General features: G+C 44.2%; 1 protein-coding gene across 4 annotated transcripts in view; it reads right to left on the bottom strand.

Annotated features, from left to right (window-relative positions):
* LOC137534149 (catenin delta-1-like) overlaps positions 1 to 26,205 on the bottom strand; it is a 77,179-nt gene that overhangs the window by 10,937 nt on the left and 40,037 nt on the right. For 3 of the 4 annotated variants that reach the window (XM_068255535.1, XM_068255532.1, XM_068255534.1), the window contains 9 exons: positions 24,120 to 24,348; positions 20,302 to 20,524; positions 18,073 to 18,268; positions 17,842 to 17,959; positions 15,362 to 15,509; positions 12,855 to 12,923; positions 10,622 to 10,749; positions 7,474 to 7,624; positions 7,161 to 7,350 (listed from right to left, as the gene is read on the bottom strand). In XM_068255535.1, the coding sequence (XP_068111636.1) occupies positions 7,161 to 7,350; positions 7,474 to 7,624; positions 10,622 to 10,749; positions 12,855 to 12,923; positions 15,362 to 15,509; positions 17,842 to 17,959; positions 18,073 to 18,268; positions 20,302 to 20,524; positions 24,120 to 24,348 (1,452 nt within the window). The remainder of the gene's footprint in view (positions 1 to 7,160; positions 7,351 to 7,473; positions 7,625 to 10,621; positions 10,750 to 12,854; positions 12,924 to 15,361; positions 15,510 to 17,841; positions 17,960 to 18,072; positions 18,269 to 20,301; positions 20,525 to 24,119; positions 24,349 to 26,205) is intronic. The other variant, XM_068255533.1, reaches the window with a different exon arrangement.

Raw genomic sequence — 26,205 nt, 5'->3', positions numbered from 1 at the left:
TCGGCGACAGGAGAAGCCAAACAGGGGAGCGCGTTATATACGCGTTCCCCTGTTTGCTATTGATGCCGGCGACGATTGCACTAGAGGGAAACATGCGCCCTCTAGTGGTGTTTCATGTAGCTACCACTCTGGTAGCTTTACATGAAACAAAACTAAAATAAATAAATAAAAAAAATAAAAAAAAAGGATTTTTGCCCATTTGCAAAAAAAAAAAAAAAAAAAATTAACCGCCAGAGAGGTTAATCTACCTCCTACCACTAACCACAATGTGGCTACAATTTTCTAGCCCCCCCTCCCATGTGTAATGGATGCACCCCATGCCAGAAGGAAGCCGACACTCACAATTCCAGCGAGCATGGCCAGGGTGACAAGTGAGGACATGCGACATCTGCTATAGCGCTGGGCAGGCTGGAGCACGAGTGATGAGCCGGTGTTCGGTATTAATCCCCCGCAACCCCCCCGCCCCTCCCCAGCTGTCAGTGTGCCTTCCCATGTATAATCATACCCACAGCGCTGCCGGAAGGAAGCTGCCACTTACAAATACAGTGCGGGGCGCAGCGTCATATCAGCTCTCTCTTTGGTTTGCCTCGATTAGCGCTGCTCCCATGGAGCAATGCTAATTGAGGCAGACCAGAGAGCCGATAGGACGCTGCACCCCGCACTGTTTTTGTAAGTGGCAGCTTCCTTCCGGCAGCGCTGTGGGTATGATTATACATGGGAAGGCACATTGACAGCTGGGGAGGGGCGGGGGGGTTGCGGGGGATTGTTAATGCCGAACACCGGCTCATCACTCGCGCTCCAGCCTGCCCAGCGCCATAGCAGATGTCGCATGTCCTCACTTGTCACCCTGGCCATGCCGACAAGGTTTTCCTTCCAGCAGTGGCTGCAGCTCACGGGTGGGTGGGAGAAGTATTGCTTGCAGCACTGGCCACCTGGGGTGTGGAAAGGGATGTATTATTTACAGTGGAGGAAATAATTATTTGACCCCTCACTGATTTTGTAAGTTTGTCCAATGACAAAGAAATGAAAAGTCTCAGAACAGTATCATTTCAATGGTAGGTTTATTTTAACAGTGGCAGATAGCACATCAAAAGAAAAATCGAAAAAATAACCTTAAATAAAAGATAGCAACTGATTTGCATTTCATTGAGTGAAATACGTTTTTGAACCCCTACCAACCATTAAGAGTTCTGGCTCCCACAGAGTGGTTAGACACTTCTACTCAATTAGTCACCCTCATTAACCTCCCTGGCGTTCTATTAAAATCGCCAGGGAGGCTGCGGGAGGGTTTTTTTCTTATAAAAAAAAAAAAACACTATTTCATGCAGCCAACTGAAAGTTGGCTGCATGAAAGCCCACTAGATGGCGCTCCGGAGGCGTTCTTTCGATCGCCTCCGGCGCCTAGAATAAACAAGGAAGGCTGCAATGAGCAGCCTTCCTTGTTTTGCTTATATCGTCGCCATAGCGACGAGCGGAGTGACGTCATGGACGTCAGCCGACGTCCTGACGTCAGCCGCCTCCGATCCAGCCCTTAGCGCTGGCCGGAACTATATGTTCCGGCTGCGCAGGGCTCGGGCGGCTGGGGGGACCCTCTTTCGCCGCTGCTCGCGGCGGATCGCCGCAGAGCGGCGGCGATCAGGCAGCACACGCGGCTGGCAAAGTGCCGGCTGCGTGTGCTGCTTTTTATTTCATAAAAATCGGCCCAGCAGGGCCTGAGCGGCGACCTCCGGCGGTAATGGACGGGTATACTCGTCCATACCGTCAAGGAGGTTAAGGACACCTGTCTTAACTAGTCACCTGTATAAAAGACACCTGTCCACAGAATTAATCAATCAAGCAGACTCAAACTCTCCAACATGGGAAAGACCAAAGAGCTGTCCAAGGATGTCAGAGACAAAATTGTAGACCTGCACAAGGCTGGAATGGGCTACAAAACCATTAGCAAGAAGCTGGGAGAGAAGGTGACAACTGTTGGTGCGATTGTTCGAAAATGGAAGGAGCACAAAATGACCATCAATCGACCTCGCTCTGGGGCTCCACGCAAGATCTCACCTCGTGGGGTGTCAATGGTTCTGAGAAAGGTGAAAAAGCATCCTAGAACTACACGGGAGGAGTTAGTGAATGACCTCAAATTAGCAGGGACCACAGTCACCAAGAAAACCATTGGAAACACATTACACCGCAATGGATTAAAATCCTGCAGGGCTCGCAAGGTCCCCCTGCTCAAGAAGGCACATGTGCAGGCCCGTCTGAAGTTTGCCAATGAACACCTGAATGATTCTGTGAGTGACTGGGAGAAGGTGCTGTGGTCTGATGAGACCAAAATAGAGCTCTTTGGCATTAACTCAACTCGCTGTGTTTGGAGGAAGAAAAATGCTGCCTATGACCCCCAAAACACCGTCCCCACCGTCAAGCATGGGGGTGGAAACATTTTGCTTTGGGGGTGTTTTTCTGCTAAGGGCACAGGACAACTTAATCGCATTAACGGGAAAATGGACGGAGCCATGTATCGTGAAATCCTGAACGACAACCTCCTTCCCTTTGCCAGGAAACTGAAAATGGGTCGTGGATGGGTGTTCCAGCACGACAATGACCCAAAACATACAGCAAAGGCAACAAAGGAGTGGCTCAAGAAGAAGCACATTAAGGTCATGGAGTGGCCTAGTCAGTCTCCAGACCTTAATCCAATAGAAAACCTATGGAGGGAGCTCAAGCTCAGAGTTGCACAGAGACCGCCTCAAAACATTAGGGATTTAGAGATGATCTGCAAAGAGGAGTGGACCAACATTCCTCCAAAAATGTGTGCAAACTTGGTCATCAATTACAAGAAACGTTTGACCTCTGTGCTTGCAAACAAGGGTTTTTCCACTAAGTATTAAGTCTTTTATTGTTAGAGGGTTCAAAAACTTATTTCACTCAATGAAATGCAAATCAGTTGCTATCTTTTATTTAAGGTTATTTTTTCGATTTTCCTTTTGATGTGCTATCTGCCACTGTTAAAATAAACCTACCATTGAAATGATACTGTTCTGAGACTTCATTTCTTTGTCATTGGACAAACTTACAAAATCAGTGAGGGGTCAAATAATTATTTCCTCCACTGTATGTCAAAAGACTGGCCACAATGGAGGTGGTGGGTATTTACACCTCACTTGCCACAATGGAGGGGGATATTGTACAGGTCACTGGCCACAATGGAGGGGGAGGGGGGCTGTTAATAGCTGCATGTGAGGGGCCTGAAAGAAAGAGTTTATAGCTGCATTTGGGGGCCAGGAGGGTTTAATGGCTACAATACTTTATGCAGTCTAGCCATTAACCCATCCTGGTCCCCAACTACAGCCATTAACTTTGCTGGATAGACTTATACATGAGTAAATCGGAAAATTCCAGCTTTTGAGGGTCAAATATTGGGGTTGACTTGTATCCGAGTATATACGGTACTTCATACAGTGCTCGAGTATAAGCCAACCTAAATATAAGCAGAGGTACCAACTAATCAGCCAATGTGACCCATCAGCACAGGCAGAAGAAAAGCATTTACATTTAACAATATTCCATCTTATTTTAGGCCTTGGTAGTTGAACAACGTGATTCCTAAAAAAATTCATAGCTTACAGCGGAACATTAGCAAAAGAAAAAAATTAAATCACTACCTTGCAGAGTAAGAAGTTAAAGTGGACCCAAATTAAAAATACAAGATTTCAGAAATAAAATCTATTTTCTAAATTATAATAATAAATAGCAGCCTTTTTTCAGCTGCATGATGACAAATATAAAAGCGGTATTAAATTCTGACATATTAAATAAAAATGTATTTTCCTACTTGTTATATCCCATACAGTTATCATTCACTTTTGTGCATCAGTATTATTCATTTAGAAATTACAAGTTCCCAAAGTACAGGTTTATTTGCTCTGAAAGCGGCCATTGAATTTTATTCTTAAAGCGGATCCAAGATGAAAAACTAACTATAACAAGTAACGTATGTCTGTGTATATATATCTGAAGTTAAGACAGCGTAACTTTACACAGCATAACTAGCTGCAGACAGCTTCAAAAGTTTATGATTATTTATTCCTGTGATACAATGAGGGCAGCCATGTTCAGTTTGTCACACTGCCACAGGCTGAGGGCTGGAAATGCTATCAGCATACTTGAGTGTAAATTCAGGGCTCTTTCACAACAGAGCCCTTTTCCTGCGTTTCAACGCAAAGGCAATTCTTTGCACTAACCAAGGTAAAATGAAAGTCAATAGACTTTCATTTTACCCTTCACACCCGATGCTGCGTTTCAGTGCGTTGCGGTTCGACACACTCAGAAGCGCTGAAACGCCGGGAGCCGGCATTTTCCCGTCGGGTTCAATTAATAGCTACCGCCGCTGATTGCGTCGCACCATAGATTCCCGGCGACATGCCGCAGGCTATTCAACGCGTGCAGGAGAACGGCTCCTGCACCCGTTGTCTAATGTGAAAGAGGCCTCAGTCCCCTCTCCTCCTCCCCTCTGCCTCTGAAATCTCTGGCTAGTCACCGCCTCTTCCTCCTGCCCAGACTGAGCTCCCATAAGCCCTTGATACAGTGCCAAGGCACAAAAGGAGCTGTGGGCGGGGCTTGTTTAGTTTATAGGGAAGATTATTTAAAAAAAATAATAATATTTGTCTTGAGGAATGCTCTATAAACTATATGAAAGGAACAATTATGCAATGAGTAAAAGTTAATCTCAGATCCACGTTAACTAGTGTATTTATATTGTAATGTACCCAGTAAGGATTTCTGAGCAGTGTATCAGTTCTGGACACAGAATAAGTTTCTGCTGTCAGGGAATGTTTACATTCCTCTCTGCTATAATTAAGTAAACACAAGATAATGTTCTCACCAGTTCAGATGCGGCTCTCCCTGCATGGAGCTTTCTATTGAAAAAGTAAAGGTGGCCATACACATAGATTTGCAGCAGATTTGACCATCAGATTCCTGTCAGGTTGAATAGGAATCTAATGTGTGCCACACACTAGGAACAGATTTCCAATAGTTTTCAGAATTAAATCTATTGAAAATCAATCGAAATGCATGATTGCACCATTCGATCCAATGCAACTCCATGGGCCAACGATCTGCTGCCAGCAGCCGATAGATCTAGGTTTTACATCTGGACCGATCGGGCAATTCAATCGATCATGCTTCCTATTGCATCGATTTCTAACCAATTCGATCAGAGTGGTCAAATCGGCAGTCGATCGATGGCTGAAATCGACCAGTGTATGAACCCCTTAAATCCTGTGTTTTAACCCTTTGAATGTTTTGCTAAAAAATAAAATAAATAAAATCGTGGTAGTACAAGATATGCTGTAAATCTTTTAGAGCAAAGAAGAAATGCTGGATTTTATACATACCACTTTAAGAATCTAAGGAAAAACTAAATAAAAATTCTATAACTCTAACAGGATTACATAAACGCTAGGTGGCGCAATTACATCAGCTAGTTATTAAAGCTGACCTGAACTCAGAACTTCCTCTCTGCTCTAAAAAGTAACAGCATAATAACCTTTAAAGAAAAACATTTTTGTTACAGCTGATACAAATCCTGCAATAAATCTGTAATGTTTCTACTTCCTGATTCATGGAATAGGCAGTCATGTGACACAGGGGAGGGTCAAATTACAACTTGTGATTAGACACAGGTGAGTGGGAATTAGACAGGCTAAACTCTAATACATACAGGGTGCATTTCTCTGTTTTTCCTCTGTCCTGTGCAAGAGTTCAGGTCCACTTTAAAGAAAACCCAAAGTGAGAATAATATGAAGGCTGCCATATTTATTTCCTTTTAAAGTGAACCTCCGGACTAAAAATCGACTCCGCAGCACTGAAAAAGCCTGGTGTTTCTTTAACAGTTTCACAGCATCAGAACTTGTTTTTCTTATCCAAGCCTAATTTTTAGCTGCACAGAAGAAAACTGCCCGGGCTTTTTTCCCCTTATGCTGTGCAAAGCATGATGGGATTTCTGATGTTGTTGCTCTCGTTCTGCTGTTTTGGTGCAAAGGTTTTTTTTTTGTTTGTTTTTGGTTTGTTTGTTTTTTTTACACATTTTGAATTTGACATTTGAAGCCTAGCGTGTGCAGCTGGGAGGGGTTATCAGGACACAGGACAGTTGGAACTGTGTCTCCTGCTCCTTAGTCACCTCCTTTCAACCATAAAGATGGCTGCCCCCATGACAAAGATGGCAGCCCCCATGAATCACAAACATTTACCTGTTCTTTTAAAACAGGGTGGGTAAAAAAAATTATATTTTTTATCTATTCTAATTAACATAACTAATGTAACTTAATGACAGTATGTTTGTTTAGGCTGAAGTTCCCCTTTAAGCAATACCAGTTGCCTGGCTGCTTGCATTTCTTGTGATCTAATACATTAGCATTTAACTACAGTATTTTAGCCTTGGTAGTCTGTACTCCTCATCTCTCTGTGCATCTAGTGCTCGCTGAAAATATAAACCAGCTCTCTTAAGCAGACCATATACTTATCGAATTCTCCCATTGACATACTGTCGATTCAATCAAACTGATTAAATATGTGAGAAATCTGTACAGCATTAATTACCATGAAGGGGACGGGGACAGCAACCAGGTGGTATCACAAAGCCAATTCTCAAAAGATTTCAGGCTGAAATTGATTGGGAATCAGACTGCGGTGTATGAGCAGACAACAGATCCCGCTCTGACCAGATTAATCAAAGCGACAACTGTTGGTCAATTGGCCCATACATCGCTAGATATATGGGCACTTTTAGAAGAAAATGATCAGCAGGCTAGGCAGGCAATTTGCATGGTTTAAAACTAATAGGTCAGCCTCCATATCCCTCTCACTTCAGATGTTCTTTAAACCACACAATTGGGCTAGTATGAAGGTACCTTTCTTGCACTAGCAGATGTCAGATGGAGTTGAACATTAGGTGGCACACAGAAACCCTTGCTACTGTGCCAGTACTATCGAAGACTGTCACTGAAGCAGCAAACATGAGGTCGCCACCTCCGCTTAGCTGCAGGGGAAGCATTACCTACTACTACTGCAAGGCCAAATCGCATAATCCCAATACTATTTTACTTTAAAATGAGCTTTAATAAAGGGAGCAATGATCAGAATACTAGATACATTAATGAGAAACTCACCCTCCTTTGTTAATAAGTACAAGCCTCTCAATTCCTTGGCTCTCACGCAGCTTCTTAGCAGCCTCTAAATTTCCAGTGATCACTTCCTGAATGGTGCCTAGTATGGCCACAGTCGTTTCCTCTGAAACTGTGGGGGCTTGTGGAGAGGAACTAGGGAGACGAGCCACCAGACTGCTGAGAGCATGCTTACCTGCAGAAGATGAGAAGAGATAGAAACCAGAAAACGAAAGCATCACAAACTCCTCTCCCCATTTTTTTTTTGTAGTGTCCATTTTGAATTCTAAGCCATCAATCCATTAAACATCTGCCTCACCAATAAGCTCTCTGTTCCGGTTGTCTCCACAAAGGTTGCGCAGTGCTCCACAAACGGCACGTACAACACGCTCATTCTCATGGGTAAGGTGATCAGCAAGCGACGAGAGACCTTTTTCTTGACGAACAGCAGCACGAATACAACGGCCATACTGCGAAAGCGCATACCACATTGTATAAGACATATTGCAAGCAAAATGACCACAACATTAGATAGGACATACAACTACACATACAGGAATGACAATAACTTTAAGGATTAAAGTTAAATCAAGAAAGTAGCCTAGCATACAACGTCAGTGTTAATGGTGTTTCAACAAATGTACTATTAAAGTATACTGACTTCCCCTCCAATAAATGTTTCCCTCTTAAAAGTCAGAGCAATTTTCACATTGCAGCGCTGCATCCATTTATCTGCCAAAAACTATCAGTATCACACTGAAATGATCTATAGCTTGCTTTTTTTCGCCAAAGATTTTTTTTTGGGGGGGTGGGTTACTTTTTTGCTAAGAATTTTTTTATTCTAACTGCATCTAATGGCAATGATAAAAAGAAAAAAATATCGTTATCGTTTTAAAATAAAAAAGGTTCTGTGGATAAAACCCACACATTTGCCCATTTGGCTCGGTTACTGCAAAATATAAAAGATTTCGCCTAGTACAATGTATGGCACCAATATTTTATTTGGAAATGTGTGTTTTTTTTTCAGTTTTGCGCCCATCACTAATTACAAGCCCAGAATTTAAAAACCGTAATAGTACATTCTTGACATACATATTAAAAAAAGTTCAGTCCCCAAGGTAGCCATTTATGGATTACCTTTTTTTTTCCTCAAAGCACGGTGTCATTTTACTATTCGGCCACAAGATGTCCTCACATTTTCTTCCTGCCGCATACTAATAGTACGCAGGACGTCCTGTGCCTGCGCAGCCACTCACCGATACTCCAGTCCCCACCTCCGGTTCACGTCTGGAATTCCCGACTTTGAAGTCTGAAAACCACTGCGCCTGCGGAACCGTGTCCTCGCTCCCGCTGACGTCGCCAGGAGCATGCACAGCAGACGCAGGCAGTACTGGTCCTGCACTCCCGGTGACGTCAGCGGGAACGAGAGTGTGGCCGCGCAGGCGCAGCGGTTTCACAACTTTAAAGTCGGAAATTTCAGAAGTGAGCCGTAGGCGGGGCCGGAGCATCGGTAAATGGCTGCGCAGGCACAGGATTGTCTACGAGGGACCATTAGAAGCCCCAAGTAAGCTCAACTTTTTTTCCCCTACAGTAGTCCTTTAAATGCATAGATCTATACATTTTTAATTTTTGGACCACAACCTGTCCTATTAAAAGGAGCATGCACAATCTGCCGTGTGTGGTTAGGTAAAACTACAGCAGACTGCAGCCTTCCTGGCTTCTACCTTGAAATGTAAACAGCTGCGTGGTGTGCTAATACGTACACCCCCAAATGTAAACTCTACTCCCATAAAGAACAATAGGTGCCAGGCCTACATTTAAAAGTTATACATGCGCAGAAGCATGCCTTTTTTTCATTTTTAACAATGATCAACTGAATCTGGAGTCATCATGGGCTGTAGTAATTGCATATACTGAACAGTGCGCCACATATGGAGGTCAATTTACATTTCTTATGTTGGGAATATAGCATGCAATTTTCCTTCAGATAGATAATTTCTGAAAGGTCCAATCTGATTTCCAATCGTTTTTCTGATCAGTTTGTATAGAAGTGATCAGAAAAACGACTGGAAATCAGATAAATCTGTCGGTAATCTATCGACCCATCTAGGTGATGGCAAATTGCATGGTGTATTCCTAGCATAAAATGCAGGTGGACAGCAAAGTTGTTTATAAGGCAAGGGTTAAAACTGCAGTTCTACAGTAGAGAAGAAAAGAAATAAGAGGAAGTAGAGTGGAAGTGGGCGGAGAAAAGAAAGTAAATTATGTCAACTCCATGCATAAAGTGGAGTCCCAAATTTTTTTTTTTTTTTAAACAGCCAGGTATTCAATGAATTTGCTTCCACCTCCTACAAAAAGGAGCTACAATCAATTCTTGTGTTGTGACTATTAGCTGGTTCAGATGCCAGGGTAACTGCACAATATGCTTACAATACTGTGAATTATTTCTTGCATACATTAAAGTATACATTAAAATGTCCCCTTTGTTCAAGCAGAGTAGCCACTCTTTACAAAAGGTCTCTGAACAAAAAAAAAAACAAAAACAAAAAAAAAAAGTTTAAGAATTTGTGGTGAGTGTTCCATTTTCTTGTGCAACCTCTAACACTGAGCAGTAGCATGGAACACTCCAGGCTGCCGATTATTCTCCAATCTCTAAATGTAGAAGACAAGCTTCAGAGTGATTGTCTGCACGCTACAAGAGGGAAACGTGCAGTCTAAAAATAGTGCTATGCAAGAATGCTCAATGGGGTGCCAACAAATCCAAATTGATGCAGATTTTAGGCCAATTTACACAGCTTGGAATCTGACCTATCAAAATGCAGCAGCTTATTTTGTCCATTTTTAAACTGCATAAAATTTGTATGACAGAGAAAAAAATTAAACTGAATTATTAACATCTCGTTGACTGTACCAAGGGCGCTGCTTAGGCAGGGAGCACACTTATCAGATAAGCATGAGTTTTGCTGTATGATGTAAAATGCGCAACGTTGCCACTAATTTGCACACTTGGCATGGATCATGCGGTAACGCGCGGCAGCCTTTGCATCAGCATTGCAGAGATTTGTATATGTCCAGTGCACCGCGTCAAATCGTGTGACGTGTACAAGTCTCCATAGACTTGCATAGCCCTTGCGGCGAGGATGCAGCAGAAAAGAGTAACGTGGTGTGATACGGTGTGCAAGTGGTCTAAAGGGGATTTTATATAAATTCATATTAAATAAAACTAATTTTCTTCATCTCTTGCTACAGGGAAATAAAAATTGTGTATACAGTTAGTATGGTTGGCCACTTGGTTCTTGAACATAAAGGGCAGCACCGCATAATGGCAGGTGTACACAGTACATCACAGTGCCAAGGAAAGACAAAATGCAGTCATACCCACAAGTCAACAAAACAAAACACTGATCACCCAATAAACAATGAGCATGCACAGAAAGAACAAGCAACTAGGCCTATAGGACACTTACAGTCCAGTTTCCAGCACACAGGTTCTGAAGGGCACCAGCCGCTGCTTCCAAAACAGTAGGTGTGCGGGACAGCTTCACTAGTGAAACATAGAGACGCACAATCTCTGGTTGAAACAGGAGCTCATAACCTGAAAAGACAAGGATGGACTATGATAAAGCTGAAAACGACAAATCAGTGGCAAAGATGCAAAACATATACCAAGTACATGGGCTGATGGTCTCAATTAGATCATTTGATTGAATCAGAATTGTGCTGCAGATAGATCTTAAATAATCAGTAATTGGGTCTTATCAGTTGCTGAGCAATCATACATGTCAGCATGTACATTAACACATCCGTTTAATGACCTTAAAATTTGACCTAACAAGAAAATGATGGAACACGAGGGTGCTTGAAAGCACAGTGTACATGTTGGTACGCTAATCTGGCATTCCTGTACCAACGATAATAGAGCAAAAGTCTATAGGAGAAATGTATTGGTCATGACAATATGACCAGCGATGGGCTTTCCAGTTGAAAGCCACTAATTCAAAATTGTGATGAGGCTTAATTAAGGCAGGTGTGAGCATGGGAGACGAGGGGTTACTTACCCAGAAGTCCATCAGGCTCCTATGCGTATCACTCCATTTGCACGCGACCTATGGGACACGTTCCACGACTCACTACCACACTTCCTGCTTCAAGGAGGAAGTGCATCCCATAGGTCGCGTGCGAGTGGAGTGATACGCATAGCAGCCCGGACTGACTTCTGGGTAAGTAACTCCTCATCTCCCATGCTCACACCTGCCACCTACCTCATCACAATTTTGAAATGGAGTGGCTTTCAACTTAAAAGTCCATTGCTAAATATGACTGTGTGTAATAGGCTTAACATTGCAATATTCCCTCCAAACTGCTGCCTTTAGGAGACCCAAAGTCAAGCTCAACACAATGACCACTAAGGCCTGGTTCACACTGTAAGAACTTTAGTGCTAGTGATATGAAAAGCTCTTGCGTTGCTATGGGTGATTTTTATAAAACCACATCGCTCCAGTGCGAACTCCTAGCATTACATTAGCTTTTAAAATCACAAGTGCTTAGAAAAAGCTCTTGCAGTGTGAACCACTCATAAGGGCTGAGCCACACCGCAGAGAGCTTTTCGATCAGTCAGTGCTGCATTTGCATGTAAAATATCGCTCCCATCGACTTGCATTAAAATTGCATTTAAATCACGGCGAAAAAATTGTGGTGATCCCGATTTTTCAAAACATTCCGATCACTGCAATTATGATGCGATTTTATTTCACATTGATGGGGGCATTTTTTATTTTTTTTTACATGCAAACGCAGTGCTGACGGACCAAAAAGCAGCCACAATTAAGTAAATTACGAAGTTCCAAGATTTCACTGTGATTCCAGAAGTGAATGAGATTTGGCTCGGAAGCCACTGATGCGATTGCTCCCAAAAGGTTTTGTGATTGCAACACGATTAGCGCTTTGCCAATTGGTAAGCACAGCAAAAGCACTCTTAGTGGGCCCCAGCCCTGAGGCCGTATTGGCCACACCCTCAGCACTCTCCCCACAGTACTTATTTGAAAAACTAAGCCTATACGGAGTACAGAAGGAGCTGAATTTTTAAACAGTACTTAAAGAGGAACTGTCGCAAAAATCTTAAAATTTTAAGCACATAAATAAGAAATAGGAGAGAAGTAATTTATAGCTCATTTTACTCAGGAAGAAACCTATGTTGCTGGCATTTGCAGTAAGTAGTAGAAATCTGACATTACCGACAGGTTTTGGGTTTGTCCATCTCTCCATAGGGGATTCTCAGCATGGCCTTTATGCTTTATAAAGACATTCCCTGAAAAAAAAAAGATTTATACAAACATGCTGACCAGTCTCCCTGCTCACTGTACACTTTTTGGGCAGTTGGAAGGAGCAACTGCTATTCACTAAGTGCATTTTGAAAAAAAAAAAAAATCCCTGTGAACCCCCATGGAGGAGATGGGCTGATCCAAAACATGTTGGTTCTGTCAGATTTCTACTACCTACTGTAAGTGGCAGCACCACAGGAGAAAACTAATTTATGGCTCATTTTACTCTGGAAGAAATGTACTTCTTAATGGTATAAGTTTACATATTTTTTTAAATTTTAAGATTTTTGCAACAGAGGTCCTTTAACAAGTGCATTGTTCCGCTCCCTACACCCACTTATGTCCTGTAAAGTAACAGTAAGTATGTAAAGTGTAGTACCTTGTGCTGGAGTTGTTCTCTTTGGAAAATCAACAGTATCTGCTGTCTCTTCCGAGGAAGTCTTTTTACCTAATAAAAGGATTACCAGGTAGATCATAAAAAGCACAGTCACACAAGACACTAGATAAAATTAGAGAAGTCTGAAAGAAGAGAAAAAAAAAAAAACCACACAGGCTCATATAATCACTCCAGCAATTAAGTATAATATTGCTGAAGAAGTGTTATTTGGTAAATAAGATTATGCTCTATAGCAGCGGTGGCGAACCTCTGGCACGCATGCCCGAGGTGGCACACAGCCGTCTGTGGGCACACATGCTGCGTCCCATCGCCACCGCTGAAAATCTGGCCGCATGCCTGGAGGGGTTGGAGCGGGAGGCCGGGAGCAGTGCTGGAGTGGGGGGTGGACTTCTTGCTTTCTTCTTCTTGCCCCCCCCTCCTGTCTCCATGCTCCTCCATAGCGCTGCTGCGGAAAAAACAGCTTCACACTCACCTTCCTTGGCTCCAGACGCTAGAGTTCCAGGTCCATGCAGTCTCCTTTGCATTGCTGCTCGCACTACTTCCCGATTCAGTGTGAGCAGCAATGCAAAGGAGACAGTGTGGACATGCAGCTCTACCATCGGATGCAGCCTGGAACAAGAGTGTGAAGCGGTTTATTATGCAGCGGCAGCACTATGGAGAATCATGGTGACGGGAGGGGGGATGGGGGGGGCCATATGCGAGTTTTCCTCCCCACAGCAGCAGCTCCCGCCTATAGAAGCCACCTACCCACCCCACGGCAGCCCAAGGAAGCCACTTACCCACCCACCCCACGGCAGCCCAAGGAAGCCACTTACCCACCCACCCCACGGCAGCCCAAGGAAGCCACTTACCCACCCACCCCACGGCAGCCCATGGAAGCCACTCTCCCACTCACCCACCCCACGGCAGCCCATGGAAGCCATTCTCCCACCCACCCACCCCACGGCAGCCCATGGAAGCCATTCTCCCACCCCACGGCAGCCCATGGAAGCCATTCTCCCACCCCACGGCAGCCCATGGAAGCCATTCTCCCACTCTCCCACCCCACGGCAGCCCATGGAAGCCATTCTCCCACTCTCCCACCCCACGGCAGCCCATGGAAGCCATTCTCCCACTCTCCCACCCCACGGCAGCCCATGGAAGCCATTCTCCCACCCCACGGCAGCCCATGGAAGCCATTCTCCCACCCCACGGCAGCCCATGGAAGCCATTCTCCCATTCTCCCACCCCACGGCAGCCCATGGAAGCCATTCTCCCACTCTCCCACCCCACGGCAGCCCATGGAAGCCATTCTCCCACTCTCCCACCCCACGGCAGCCCATGGAAGCCATTCTCCCACTCTCCCACCCCACGGCAGCCCATGGAGCCATTCTCCCACTCTCCCACCCCACGGCAGCCCATGGAGCCATTCTCCCACTCTCCCACCCCACGGCAGCCCATGGAGCCATTCTCCCACTCTCCCACCCCACGGCAGCCCATGGAGCCATTCTCCCACTCTCCCACCCCACGGCAGCCCATGGAGCCATTCTCCCACTCTCCCACCCCACGGCAGCCCATGGAGCCATTCTCCCACTCTCCCACCCCACGGCAGCCCATGGAGCCATTCTCCCACTCTCCCACCCCACGGCAGCCCATGGAGCCATTCTCCCACTCTCCCACCCCACGGCAGCCCATGGAGCCATTCTCCCACTCTCCCACCCCACGGCAGCCCATGGAGCCATTCTCCCACTCTCCCACCCCACGGCAGCCCATGGAGCCATTCTCCCACTCTCCCACCCCACGGCAGCCCATGGAGCCATTCTCCCACTCACCCACCCCACAGCAGCCCATGGAGCCATTCTCCCACTCACCCACCCCACAGCAGCCCATGGAGCCATTCTCCCACCCCACAGCAGCCCATGGAGCCATTCTCCCACCCCACAGCAGCCCATGGAGCCATTCTCCCACTCCACAGCAGCCCATGGAGCCATTCTCCCACTCCACAGCAGCCCATGGAGCCATTCTCCCACTCCACAGCAGCCCATGGAGCCATTCTCCCACTCACCCACCCCACAGCAGCCCATGGAACCATTCATCCCACCAACCCACTACAAAGCAGCCCTTGGAGCCACTATCCCCACAGCAGCCCTGGGAGCCACTCTCTCTCCCACCCATCCCACAGCAGCCACCCTCCCCCCAACAGACCATGTAAATACAGCAGCCCATGGAGCCCCACTCACCCACCCCAATTTGTTGCCCAATCTGTCATTAACTGAGGGGGGGGGGGGCACTTTGCGATAGATAAGCGACTTTTAGGCCGCAGTTTGGGCACCCGGTGCCCAAAAGGTTCGCCATCACTGCCCTATAGTGTACAGTTGTGTCTACGAGATAGGTGTCAACTTATCCTATATCATTTTTGTTCCTGGAGGCACCCAAGCACAATTACTGCTTGGAATAGAGCTATAAATATATCTGTAATGCAGGCGACTACATCTATAATGCATAATTACCTTTACCTCGTCGCACCCCAAAGCAACTAGGGTTCTGTTGTTCCGCAGTGGTGGTTTGTGGGTTCTCTTGATATTTTTCAGCTTGTGGAATCTCACGATGAATGTGGTAAGAAAGATTCCTCAACAAGCATACTGAATTTTCCACAAGCTAAAGGAAAAAGGAATTTACACAGGGGGGAATCAAATCAATAACGTGTTATATTAAATTTTATTAGAAAGGTTAATAAATTGCTTCTGGACATAATGGTAAATGCTTTCAAAGGACCATATATAGCAAGAAAATGTCATTAAACAACTTGCCATACGTGCATGGTAAGTGATCAGTTACCATCCAGCTGTAAGCCATTAGGGAGTTGCAAACAAGGACACGGTACAATTCAACTTCAAAAGCAAACACTGATCTAATCCTGGGTACGCACTATGAGATTTTCTGGCCGATTTACTGTCAGATCGATTTCCAACATGTCCAATTTGCTTTCCGATCGATTTGAGCATTTTCTGATCGATTTCTGTACACTTTAATAGGAAGTCGATCGGAAAGCAAATCAGACATGTTGGAAATAATCGACCTGACAGTAAAATCGGCCAGAAAATCTCAGTGTGTACCCAGCATAAGCGTTGCCCTGTTCGTTTTGTACGGCTTGAAGTAGCGGTCTATCATGTGCCACATGATGAAAATGTACTGCCATGTTCTGACCGAAGATGCAAGTTTATCAAGTGGCCACATTGGGAATTCACGGAGGTTAGTATCCATAACTAAATCCTAGCATTTCGGTAGACTTGTCTGGCAAAAATCAGCTACCAGTTCCTCAAAGCTCTTGCCCTCAGCCATATTGCCAATACAAATTCACATTTATAGCTTCTTTTTAGTATATAAAAAAAAAAAAACAAAAACAAAAAAAAAAAAAAGCCAGGATTGTACAAAGCATGAATTCACAAGAAGATCATCTCTAACCTGAAAGGATGAAAGCCTGGTTAAGTGCAGGACAATACCTTTCAATAGTTTGTTGTCTCAACACTGGACTGCGAGGTTCCAGAATTGTACACAAATGTAACCACCATTAAGAATTTGAGAGATAGCACATGGGCTTATTCACACTGCGAGTGAGTCTTGCCATTAATGTGAACCTGAGAATTAAAAGAAAAAGTTCATACATACCTGGGGCATCCTCCAGCCCCCGTTGGCCTGATCAGTCCCTCGCCGCTGCAGTCTTCCACCTCCTGGTTCTTCCGCTATGGTTCCCGGTAAAAGAGTTGGTGCTTACTGCGCATGGGCAACCCGGTCGCACACACCCTGCTTCTGTGGCTGAGAGCGTTCTGCGCGTACAACTGCACAGGTGCAGAACGCTCCCAGCTGCACTGTGCGCCCAAGTTACTGGGAGGATTGCGGAGGATCCAGGGGGAGAAGGAGAAGGATAGCGAGAGACTGATCAGGCCGAAGGGGGCTGGAGGTAGCCCCAGGTATGCATTTTTTACTTTTAATTAATCTCAGGTTCACTTTAAAGTGGAATATAACCCTGCATTTCAACTTTGCTCTAAAACATTATTTACAGTATATTATATGCAACCAGCATTTTTTTTTTTTACTAGACCAGCATTGGAAGGGTTACAGAGTGCTTTAAAGTTCCTGGAGATTTCTGCAGACGCATCCGAAGCTGACATAGATACATTTATGCAAACAAAATGTATCTAAGTGTTGAATGTGACTCATCTCTCTGACTGAGAAGGAGTTGGAGGACAGCCAAAGAGTGTGTACCATTTCTCAATAGATACATTTAACTAAATAGAATGCAACAATCTGAACTTCTGCATATCTTTCCACAGAACTTTAAACCTCTGTGTTTAACCCTTCCAATGCTGGTCTAGTTAAAAAAAAAAAAAAAAATGCTTTTTGCAAAGAATATGCTGTAAATAATGTTTTAGAGCAAACTTGAAATGCAGGGTTATATTCCGCTTTAAGTAGAGTTTTACAGCTCTAGTTAAATTTTAGGACGAATATTTAATCGCTCTCATTGTGGAGGGTTCACAGTACAAGCCTTACACGGTATACTTTTTCTAATAATGCTTGTAGTAGAACCTTTAGAAAAGCCAGCACCAAGCTTGTAAAGTGAACAAGCTGCATGAAAACCAGAAGAATTTACAATGTCCTTGTGTTTTACTAGAGTCTTGAAGCAGTGTAAATACATGGAAACGCTTGCAGTATGAATTAGCCCTAAACATGTCAATGTTTTTGTAGTATTTAGATACATATGGTGTTGTCCCCAGGCTCTTTTAGCAGGGTGCTCCACCCGGCTAGTTTTGGTGAGCACCCGGCTGTCATCTGCTCACCTCCTCCTCTGCTGTAAGCAGAGAAGCGCCAACCATGAATTCTCTCCTCGCCCCACCCGGCTTTTTCATGCCACCCAACTGGAACAAAAAAAATCTGGGAAAACACTGCGGTAGTAAAGTAACTGTGTTCAAAAGGTTTCACAAGACTGTACCTTGCTGTCAACTTGCCCATGACCAACTTCTGATCGAAGTATATAAACCACAGAGTCAACCAGGCCCTCACACTCTCTCATTTTCCTGCGCGCTTCAGAACGTTCAGAAGATATATTCCTAAAATAAAGTTTTTGATGTGACATGATATATCAGCCAATTTACCTGCAAATTATACTGTAAAGAAAATGCTTTGGTAAACTCAGCCAGACACCAGGCTTTTGTATGCTCACCTCAAACAACCTGTTGTATTAATCAGAGCTGGTTCCCACTCAATATGCTGGGATTTGCCATCTTCAGAATTAATTGCTCCACCTTCTTTATGCCATCCAGAAAAGGGTACTAGAATCTCCTGAGTCAATGTGTACAGCGCTTGATCCACAAGTTCCATTTTGATAGAGTCCAGTGAAGACAAGTTCCACAAAGTGCCTATGCAGTTTGAAGAAAAAAATAAAATAAAATATGAAGGCGTGTTTTAAACTATCAGAAAAGGGTCAGAAAAACATCTACCGTATATACTCGCAAGCAAGCCGACCCGCATGTAAGCCGACCCCCTAACTTTCAACTGAAAAAACAGGGAAAAATGATTGACCCCCATATAAGCCGGGGGTAGGAAATTCTGGCCGCCTTATTCCTCTAGTGTGTCCCAGTATAGCAGGTATAGCGCTCAGTATAGCTAGTATAGTGCTCAGTCTAGTGCCCCAGTATAGCTAGTCTAGTGCCCCAGTATAGCTAGTCTAGTGCTCAGTCTAGTGCCCCAGTATAGCTAGTCTAGTGCCCCAGTATAGCTAGTCTAGTGCTCAGTCTAGTGCCCCAGTATAGCTAGTCTAGTGCCCCAGTATAGCTAGTCTAGTGCCCCAGTATAGCTAGTCTAGTGCCCCAGTATAGCTAGTCTAGTGCCCCAGTATAGCTAGTCTAGTGCCCAGTATAGCTAGTCTAGTGCTCAGTATAGCTAGTCTAGTGCTCAGTATAGCTAGTCTAGTACCCTAGTTTAGCTAGTGAAGTGCCCTAGTTTAGCTAGTATAGTGCTCAGTATCGCTAGTATAGTGCCCCAGTATTGCTAGCATAGTGCCCCAGTATAGCTAGCATAGTGCCAGTATGCTATTACCTTAGGCGGCGCCGCTTCATCTATCCCTGTCCTGCTCCGGTAATTAACTAATTCACAGCAGCGCGCCCCTCGCTGCTGTGATGACGGAGGAAACCATAGAGAGCGGCTTCCTGTAGCGGCGATGCAGTTACTATGGGAACCGCTCTCTATGGTTTCCTCCGTCATCACAGCAGCGGGGGGCGCGCTGCTGTGAAGAAGTTAGTTATCGGAGCAGGAGGGGGTAGCGGAGAGGGGCACCACCTAAAAGTCCCACCTACCCATGACTCGCAAGCAAGCCGACCCCCCAACTTTTGGGGTGTAAAAAATTCGGCTTGCTTGCGAGTATATACGGTATTAGGGTAATCTTATTTTGTTAAGACTAGGTCCCAAATAAGTTTGTTCTCCTTCCATGCAAAGCTATGCAGAGAAGTAGGATGGAGCTATTTTCTGACACTATGGTCTGCAGTTCTCCTGATCAGATCTTTCTCTCAGTTACGTATGAGCACAGAGAGAAAATGGATGTGGGCCAAAAAGCTACCTCAAGAGGTAGTCATTTGTGAGCGTCTGAAGTATATTCAAGGATGTAGCATGTAACTATAAGGCTCCCTGCAAATCGGATTTGGGATTCCGATTGTCAAAATCCGATTCAAATTTTTCCCTTAATGCCATCAACAGAAAAACACAGAAAAAAAAAAAAACTGCAGCATGCAGTAACAATTAAAAATCTTATGTAAAAAACGATAAATCGGAATTGCATGCAGTGTGCAGGGATCCTAACCCTGTCCCAATGTATTTTATTGCACTACTATGAATGTGAGGGAGAAGCTGAGGGCAAAATGGTGAGTGACATGTATTTCCTGCTATAATATTGCCTTTATTGTAGTACATGTATTTTATTGCAGCGCAAGACAGCAGTGGAAGAGTAATTGGAGCAGCACAGTCAGCCTCAGTGACAACGGATTCCACCTGGCTGCAAATTGGCTCAGCACCCATTTGTATTAAAAGTAACACTTATGAGAAGGGGTGCTATGGCTAAGCCAATCAGGCATCTTTGGGAGCTGTAACATTGCAAGTCTATTGCTATCAGTTTATGGCTCAAGTTAACAGACAGGGCTTTTCACATGATTCATTTAATGAATATGCTATTCACAATTCAGAACTAATTAGATGAATAGGATGGAGGTAGAAAGAAAGGTTCTGCATGCAAATGAAATAAAAAACACACAACTCATGGACAAATGGATGACTAGACAGTCAAATATAAAAAGCTCCATCCCCCAATTAACCCCTGTTTACTGAACAATTCATATGTTTAAGAGATTATGTTAAAATTAATGCAGGTATCCTTGAAACCAATCCAAATGTTGTAGCTTACCAGTGACACACTCCGCCATCTCTCTCCCTTCTCGCCCTTCTCCTCTCCTGCGCAATAGTCTTCCCAAAGCCGGCACTCCATCACAGTTTTTTACTGCCATTTTGTTCTCTCTTGCAGGACCGTAAGAGAGATTTTTAAGAGCCCCGCATGCAGCAAGTCTGACAGGAGCTCGAGGATCCTCCAAAAGACTGATAAGGGGAGGTATTCCTCGTAAGCGACAAACCTGAAAACAGAGAAACACAATGTCAGGGCCATCAGTTCACTCTGCAAAACTGATTCGCTGATTGGGTGGGTGGGGGCGGGTGTTTAGAAAGTTTAGGAATATATAGATTTAAAAAAAAAAAAAAAAAAAAAAAAAGGGATGCAGGCATTATAAGACTGATAACACAAACATATATTTGCCTGCTTATTTAACCACCTTGAAAACCAGAATTTAAAAAAAAAAAAAAAAATTAGGATTTGGTCATCTGAGAACCTCAAGATGCTCCATATTCCATACCCATTTTCCCACTTAGGTTTGCTTTATGGTTGGCGAAGTTAACTTCACTTATAGGGGCATGAAGTTCAGCTTTTACGTATATAGATCATTTGCCAGAATGTTTGGCAGTGTTCTCCCCAGGCTCAGTTTTGGTGACCACCCGGCTGTCATCGGCTCACCTCCTCCTCTGCTGTAAGCAGAGTTGTTCACAGACACTGCCCCTGCATTCTCTCATCTCGCCCCACCCGGCTATTTTTTCATGCCACCCGGCTACTTTTTCATGCTACCCGGCTACTTTTTCATGCCACCCGGCTGGAAAAAATTTCTGGGGAGAACACTGGTTTGGTATTCCCGTCCCTCACCTACTACAAAGAGTATATTGGGGGGGGGGGGGGGGGGGGAACCCCTATACCAAAAGTTTATTTTTGGTGCACCAAATCACGTGCTTGATATCAGAAGAGTTCAGAATTTATTTTGTATAGTATACTCTTTCCTTACCCCTTCCCAACTGACTGCTGCTTTTTCGAAAAAACAAATAACTTGCACCCCAAGCAAAGATGCTGAGAAAGTTTAAACTAGAGTGCTGAAATGAAGTCAATAGAGCATCTCTGACCCAGAGGTTTGCAAAAACGACAGAAATTGGTGTTGAACTGAAGGAACGAAGGTGCTCAAACATTTCAGGATGTAGCAAAATAATGGATTTCAGTTTAGGCTCATGAAATGCAATAACCTATTGTCGTGACCAGGAATGCACTTTAAGAGAACGGCTTGGTAGGAGTCAAAGAAATGTTTACAATTCCGGACTAAAGTGAACATCAAGAACAGTATTATACCTTACTAATATGTAATTGCTAATATATTTGACGTTTTAACTCCTTTGCACAATATCCCAAACAGCTTTTTTTTCCCCACTGGTTTTTCAACTTCAGGATTAACACAGGAGTCAAACTTAAAGTGAATGTTTACCGGATTAAAAACCAAAAAGTCAGATACTCACCTAAGGAGAGGGAAGGCTCGGTCCTAATGAGCCTTCCCCCTCCTCTCCCGGTGCCCGGTCCCGCGCAGGATCCCCCGTGGCAGTATTCGACCAGTTCGGTCAAATACTGCAACTTCCGCATGCCTTCGGGAGCTTTCGGAAGCCTTCGGGAGCACTCTGGCTCCCGATGACGCGGCAGCTCCATACTACGCATGCGCGAGCGCCCTCTATGACGCACTCGCGTGTACGTAGTATGGAGCGGCCCGTCTTCGGAAGCCCGAGTGCTCCCGAAGACCTCCGAAGTTCCTGCAGCAGCGGCCGCGAACGGGGGAGCCAGCGCAGCACCGAGGGCACCGGGAGAGGAGAGGGAAGGCTCATTAGGACCGAGCCTTCCCTCTCCTTAGGTGAGCATCTGACTTTTTCTTTTTTAATCCGGTACCCATTGGCTTTAAGACCTTGTGCTTCACAGGCAGATGCAGTACTTTTGGACTACTCAGCTGGCTAAAAACCTCAGATTTTTTATTGCCATCTTGAGGCTCCGTCTGTGAGGTTTTCCATTGTACTCACAAAAATGTAGATACAGGGCAGCAATGAAAGGAAAAAAAAACAAAAAAAAAAACCTAAGGTTTTAACCTCTTAAATGCAACAACCAAACCTTCATTTTTCTTCCTGAAATTCAGCTTTGATACAGCTACTGGTTAGCAATGAAATTATGGTAAAGTAATTTTGCTCACTTGAGTCTGGAGTAGTTTTGAAATAACCTCTTTAGGATCACATATCAAGGGATTGTCACAAAGTGAAGCATTGGGAAGGACTTAAGGTGCGTACACACATGCGACTATAGTCGTTTGTAACGATCGTTCCCCGATCTTTACCAACGACGATCGTTACAAAAAACGAACCACCGACTATTAAGGCAAACGACGAACGAGCCAAATCGCTACAAAAGAAAGTTCTGTCTCGGCGGATTTTAACCAACGACGATCGTTTGCAAAAGTAGTACATCGTTGGAAACGATCGTTCGTACTAGGCTTGACATGCGCATTTCACTATTTCTCCGTGAAACTTCTCATTTTTATGCGCAGGCGCAATAGTTGCTTTTTGTGATGTAACGTTCGTTCTAACGATCAGATCGTTACACACCTTTTAAAACTATCTTTACTTAGGTCGTTCTTTCATCAATTAAAAGTTCGTTCGTCGTTCTCAACGAACGATCGTTGTCGCATGTGTGTACGTAGCATAAGAATGCAAAACTGGTCTCTACTGTTGGCCAGTCTTCAAATGAAAGCCACAAGGTTCCATTGAGATCCCAGGGACAAGCAAGATTGTTGTAGGGACACAGCCAGCAATAAAGAAAAAAAAAAAAAGTCCACATTTTTTTTTTAACCCCCAATCCATATTAATCAAATATACAGTTGTGCTAATAAATTCACACACCATGGTAGAATTTATAATTTCTTAGCCATTTTCCATAGAATAGGAATGATAACACAAGACCTTGTATTTCACTCATGGTTGGCTGTAGCCATTCATTGGGTACACACACACACACACTAAATGGTTTCAGCCAACCAGTGGCAAGTTCAGTATGGCATTTTTAATTGTGTTCAGGGTCACTTTAAATGCTTAATTTTGATAATTTATAATTATTGGTCAATTATACAAATGTCATCTGTGCCTAAGCACACTTTTTCAATTTAAGTTGTTTAAGGAGATCTAGTCAATACAATCTGAGGGAACTCAGTTTTCTGCATGACCAAATTTTAGTATTGAAATAGCTCCATTTATGTTACAGTTATATCACACCATCCCTTCCACCCTGGCGTTCTATTAAGATCGCCAGGGCGGCTGCGGGAGGGTTTTTTTTAAATAAAAAAAAAACTATTTCATGCAGCCAACTGAAAGTTGGCTGCATGAAAGCCCACTAGAGGGCGCTCCGGAGGCGTTCTTCCGATCGCCTCCGGCGCCCAGAATAAACAAGGAAGGCCGCAATGAGCGGCCTTCCTTGTTTTGCTTAGATCGTCGCCATAGCGACGAGCGGAGTGACGTCATGGACGTCAGCCGACGTCCTGACGTCAGCCGCCTCCGATCCAGCCCTTAGCGCTGGCCGGAACTTTTTGTTCCGGCTACGCTGGGCTCAGGCGGCTGGGGGGACCCTCTTTCGCCGCTGCTCGCGGCGGATCGCCGCAGAGCGGCGGCGATCGGGCAGCACACGCGGCTGGCAAAGTGCCGGCTGCGTGTGCTGCTCTTTACTTGAACAAAATCGGCCCAGCAGGGCCTGAGCGGCAGTCATCGGCGGTGATGGACGAGCTGAGCTCGTCCATACCGCTAAGATGGTTAAACGTAGCTGAAAGACACACAAACCTCTTTCTTGACGTCCTCATTACGGTAGGAGAGGTGCTGCAAGTAGGCAGCTGCATTCAGTCTCACAGCGTCCAGAGTGTAACTCAGCATAGCAATAACTTCTGAGAGCTCCGGCTGCCGCCAAGGGCCACTGGGTGCCACAGTCAAAGGAGCAGGTCCAAGGCTGGAAAGACTCCCAGATGGAGGCAAAGAGGATCCATAATGATCAGCCAGTTGATCCTCATAACTCCTAGAAGAGAGAAAGGTGGGTGGGGACGGACACAACACAAACGTTAAAGTGATATTAAAACTTTCTACATGTGATATCTCCATAGCTAAAATGCTTCCCAACACACAGATATTGAAGATACTGGGGTGTTATCAGGTAGGACATACAGTTATACATTAATATTTGGACAGAGACCATTTTTTATTCTAATTTTGGTTCTGTATATTACCACAATGGGCTCTATTCACAAAAACTTCATACATGACTTATCACCTAAACTGATAAGGGCTCGTTTCCACTATCGCGAATCCGCATGCGTCCAACGCATGCGGATTCGCACATGTAATGTAAGTGGATGGGCCTGTTTCCACTCTTGCGTTGGTGATGTGCATTTTTTGGAGCGGTGAAAAAACGCACAAAAGAGCCAACGAATTCGCCTGAGAGTGGAATGCATGCAAATCGCATGCAATGTATTTAATAGGGAAATCGCATGCGTTTTCCCCATGCGTTTGCCGCGAATTCGCATAGGTACTGATGTAAATTCACACAGGCAGTGACATGGTTAAAATCGCATGTGCCCTCACCTATGCGAATTCGCATGCGAATTCGCGGCAAAAACGCATGCGGAATCGCATCCGCATGCGATTTCGTCAGCGGTGGAATCCAGGCGATTCCGCACCGCAATAGTGGAAACGAGCCCTAAAAAAAAAAAAAAAAAAAAAAAAAAAAAAAAACACCAACCTTCCAGCACATTTACAAGCAAAATCATCACTCAAAGTGAGTGGTTCTAGATTTCAATATTACTTTTCTTGCCTTAATTATATATTATATTTTTGCTCTTTGGGAGCTTAAAATGCAACATACATAAGGTGACAAAGGAAAAACAGGTGAAAGCTTTTTGAATCATGCCCAATGAATATTAAATGGAGACAACTCAGATGCAGTTGAAGAGCAGACTTTCAACTTTATTTCAATGGGGTGATCAAAATGATTGCACAAAAATGTGAGGCAACTAAAGCATTTTTTTAACATGGTCCACTCACTTCAGGGGCTTAATAGTAACTGGACAAATTAAATTAAAAAAAAAAAAAATGTTTATTTCTAACACTTGGTTGTAAACCCTTTGCTGTCAATGACAGCCTGAAGTCTTGAACTCATGGACATCACCAGATGCTGGGATTCCTTCTTTTTAATGCTCTGCATGGCCTTTATTGCACCACCTTTCAGTTGCTTTTAGTTTGTGGACCTTCCGGTCCAAAGTTTTTTTTTTTTGTTTTTTTTAAGATAAAAATTTATTGAATGCAGCAGTTTAATTACCACCACGCCAGACAAGTGGCTGGTACAACAAACTGTAGAGTACATACAACTTATTTGTTGCAGAGTGGAGCGCAAACCCCAAACATTTATTGTGTTCACTGTAACTCAAGGCAGTAGAGGTAGAAGACTAATCAGGGTTATTAGTCAACAAAAAAGTCTTGCATTTTTATGAAATTGTATTCATCCCACTGAATTAAAAGCTGAAAGTCTGCACTTCAACTGCATCTGAATTGGTTTCATTTACAGAACCAATACAAGGGGGGAAAAAAATAAATCTCTGCCCAAATATTTATGGACCTAAAATGTACAAAAATTGTACCCAACTGAGGCTTTTAAAAACCGCTATATGACCTTTCAAGCCATTTAAAGTCCAATATCCATTACACGCGGATTCTGCATTCGAATTTCGGCATCAAAAATGGAACACGTTAGTGACTGGGGCCATTTCCATTCATTGCGAATTTTTGGATGCAATGCAGTGCAGAAAAAAAATCTGGATGGAATGCTGCAGATTTTTTGCATGCAGGTGGGATCTGGATGTGAATTGCAGCGAATGTAAGT

The sequence above is a fragment of the Hyperolius riggenbachi genome, chromosome 10 (assembly GCF_040937935.1).
Source record: "Hyperolius riggenbachi isolate aHypRig1 chromosome 10, aHypRig1.pri, whole genome shotgun sequence".
Classification (NCBI taxonomy): Eukaryota; Metazoa; Chordata; class Amphibia; order Anura; family Hyperoliidae; genus Hyperolius; species Hyperolius riggenbachi.
This window is presented reverse-complemented; position numbering and strand designations above follow the sequence as displayed.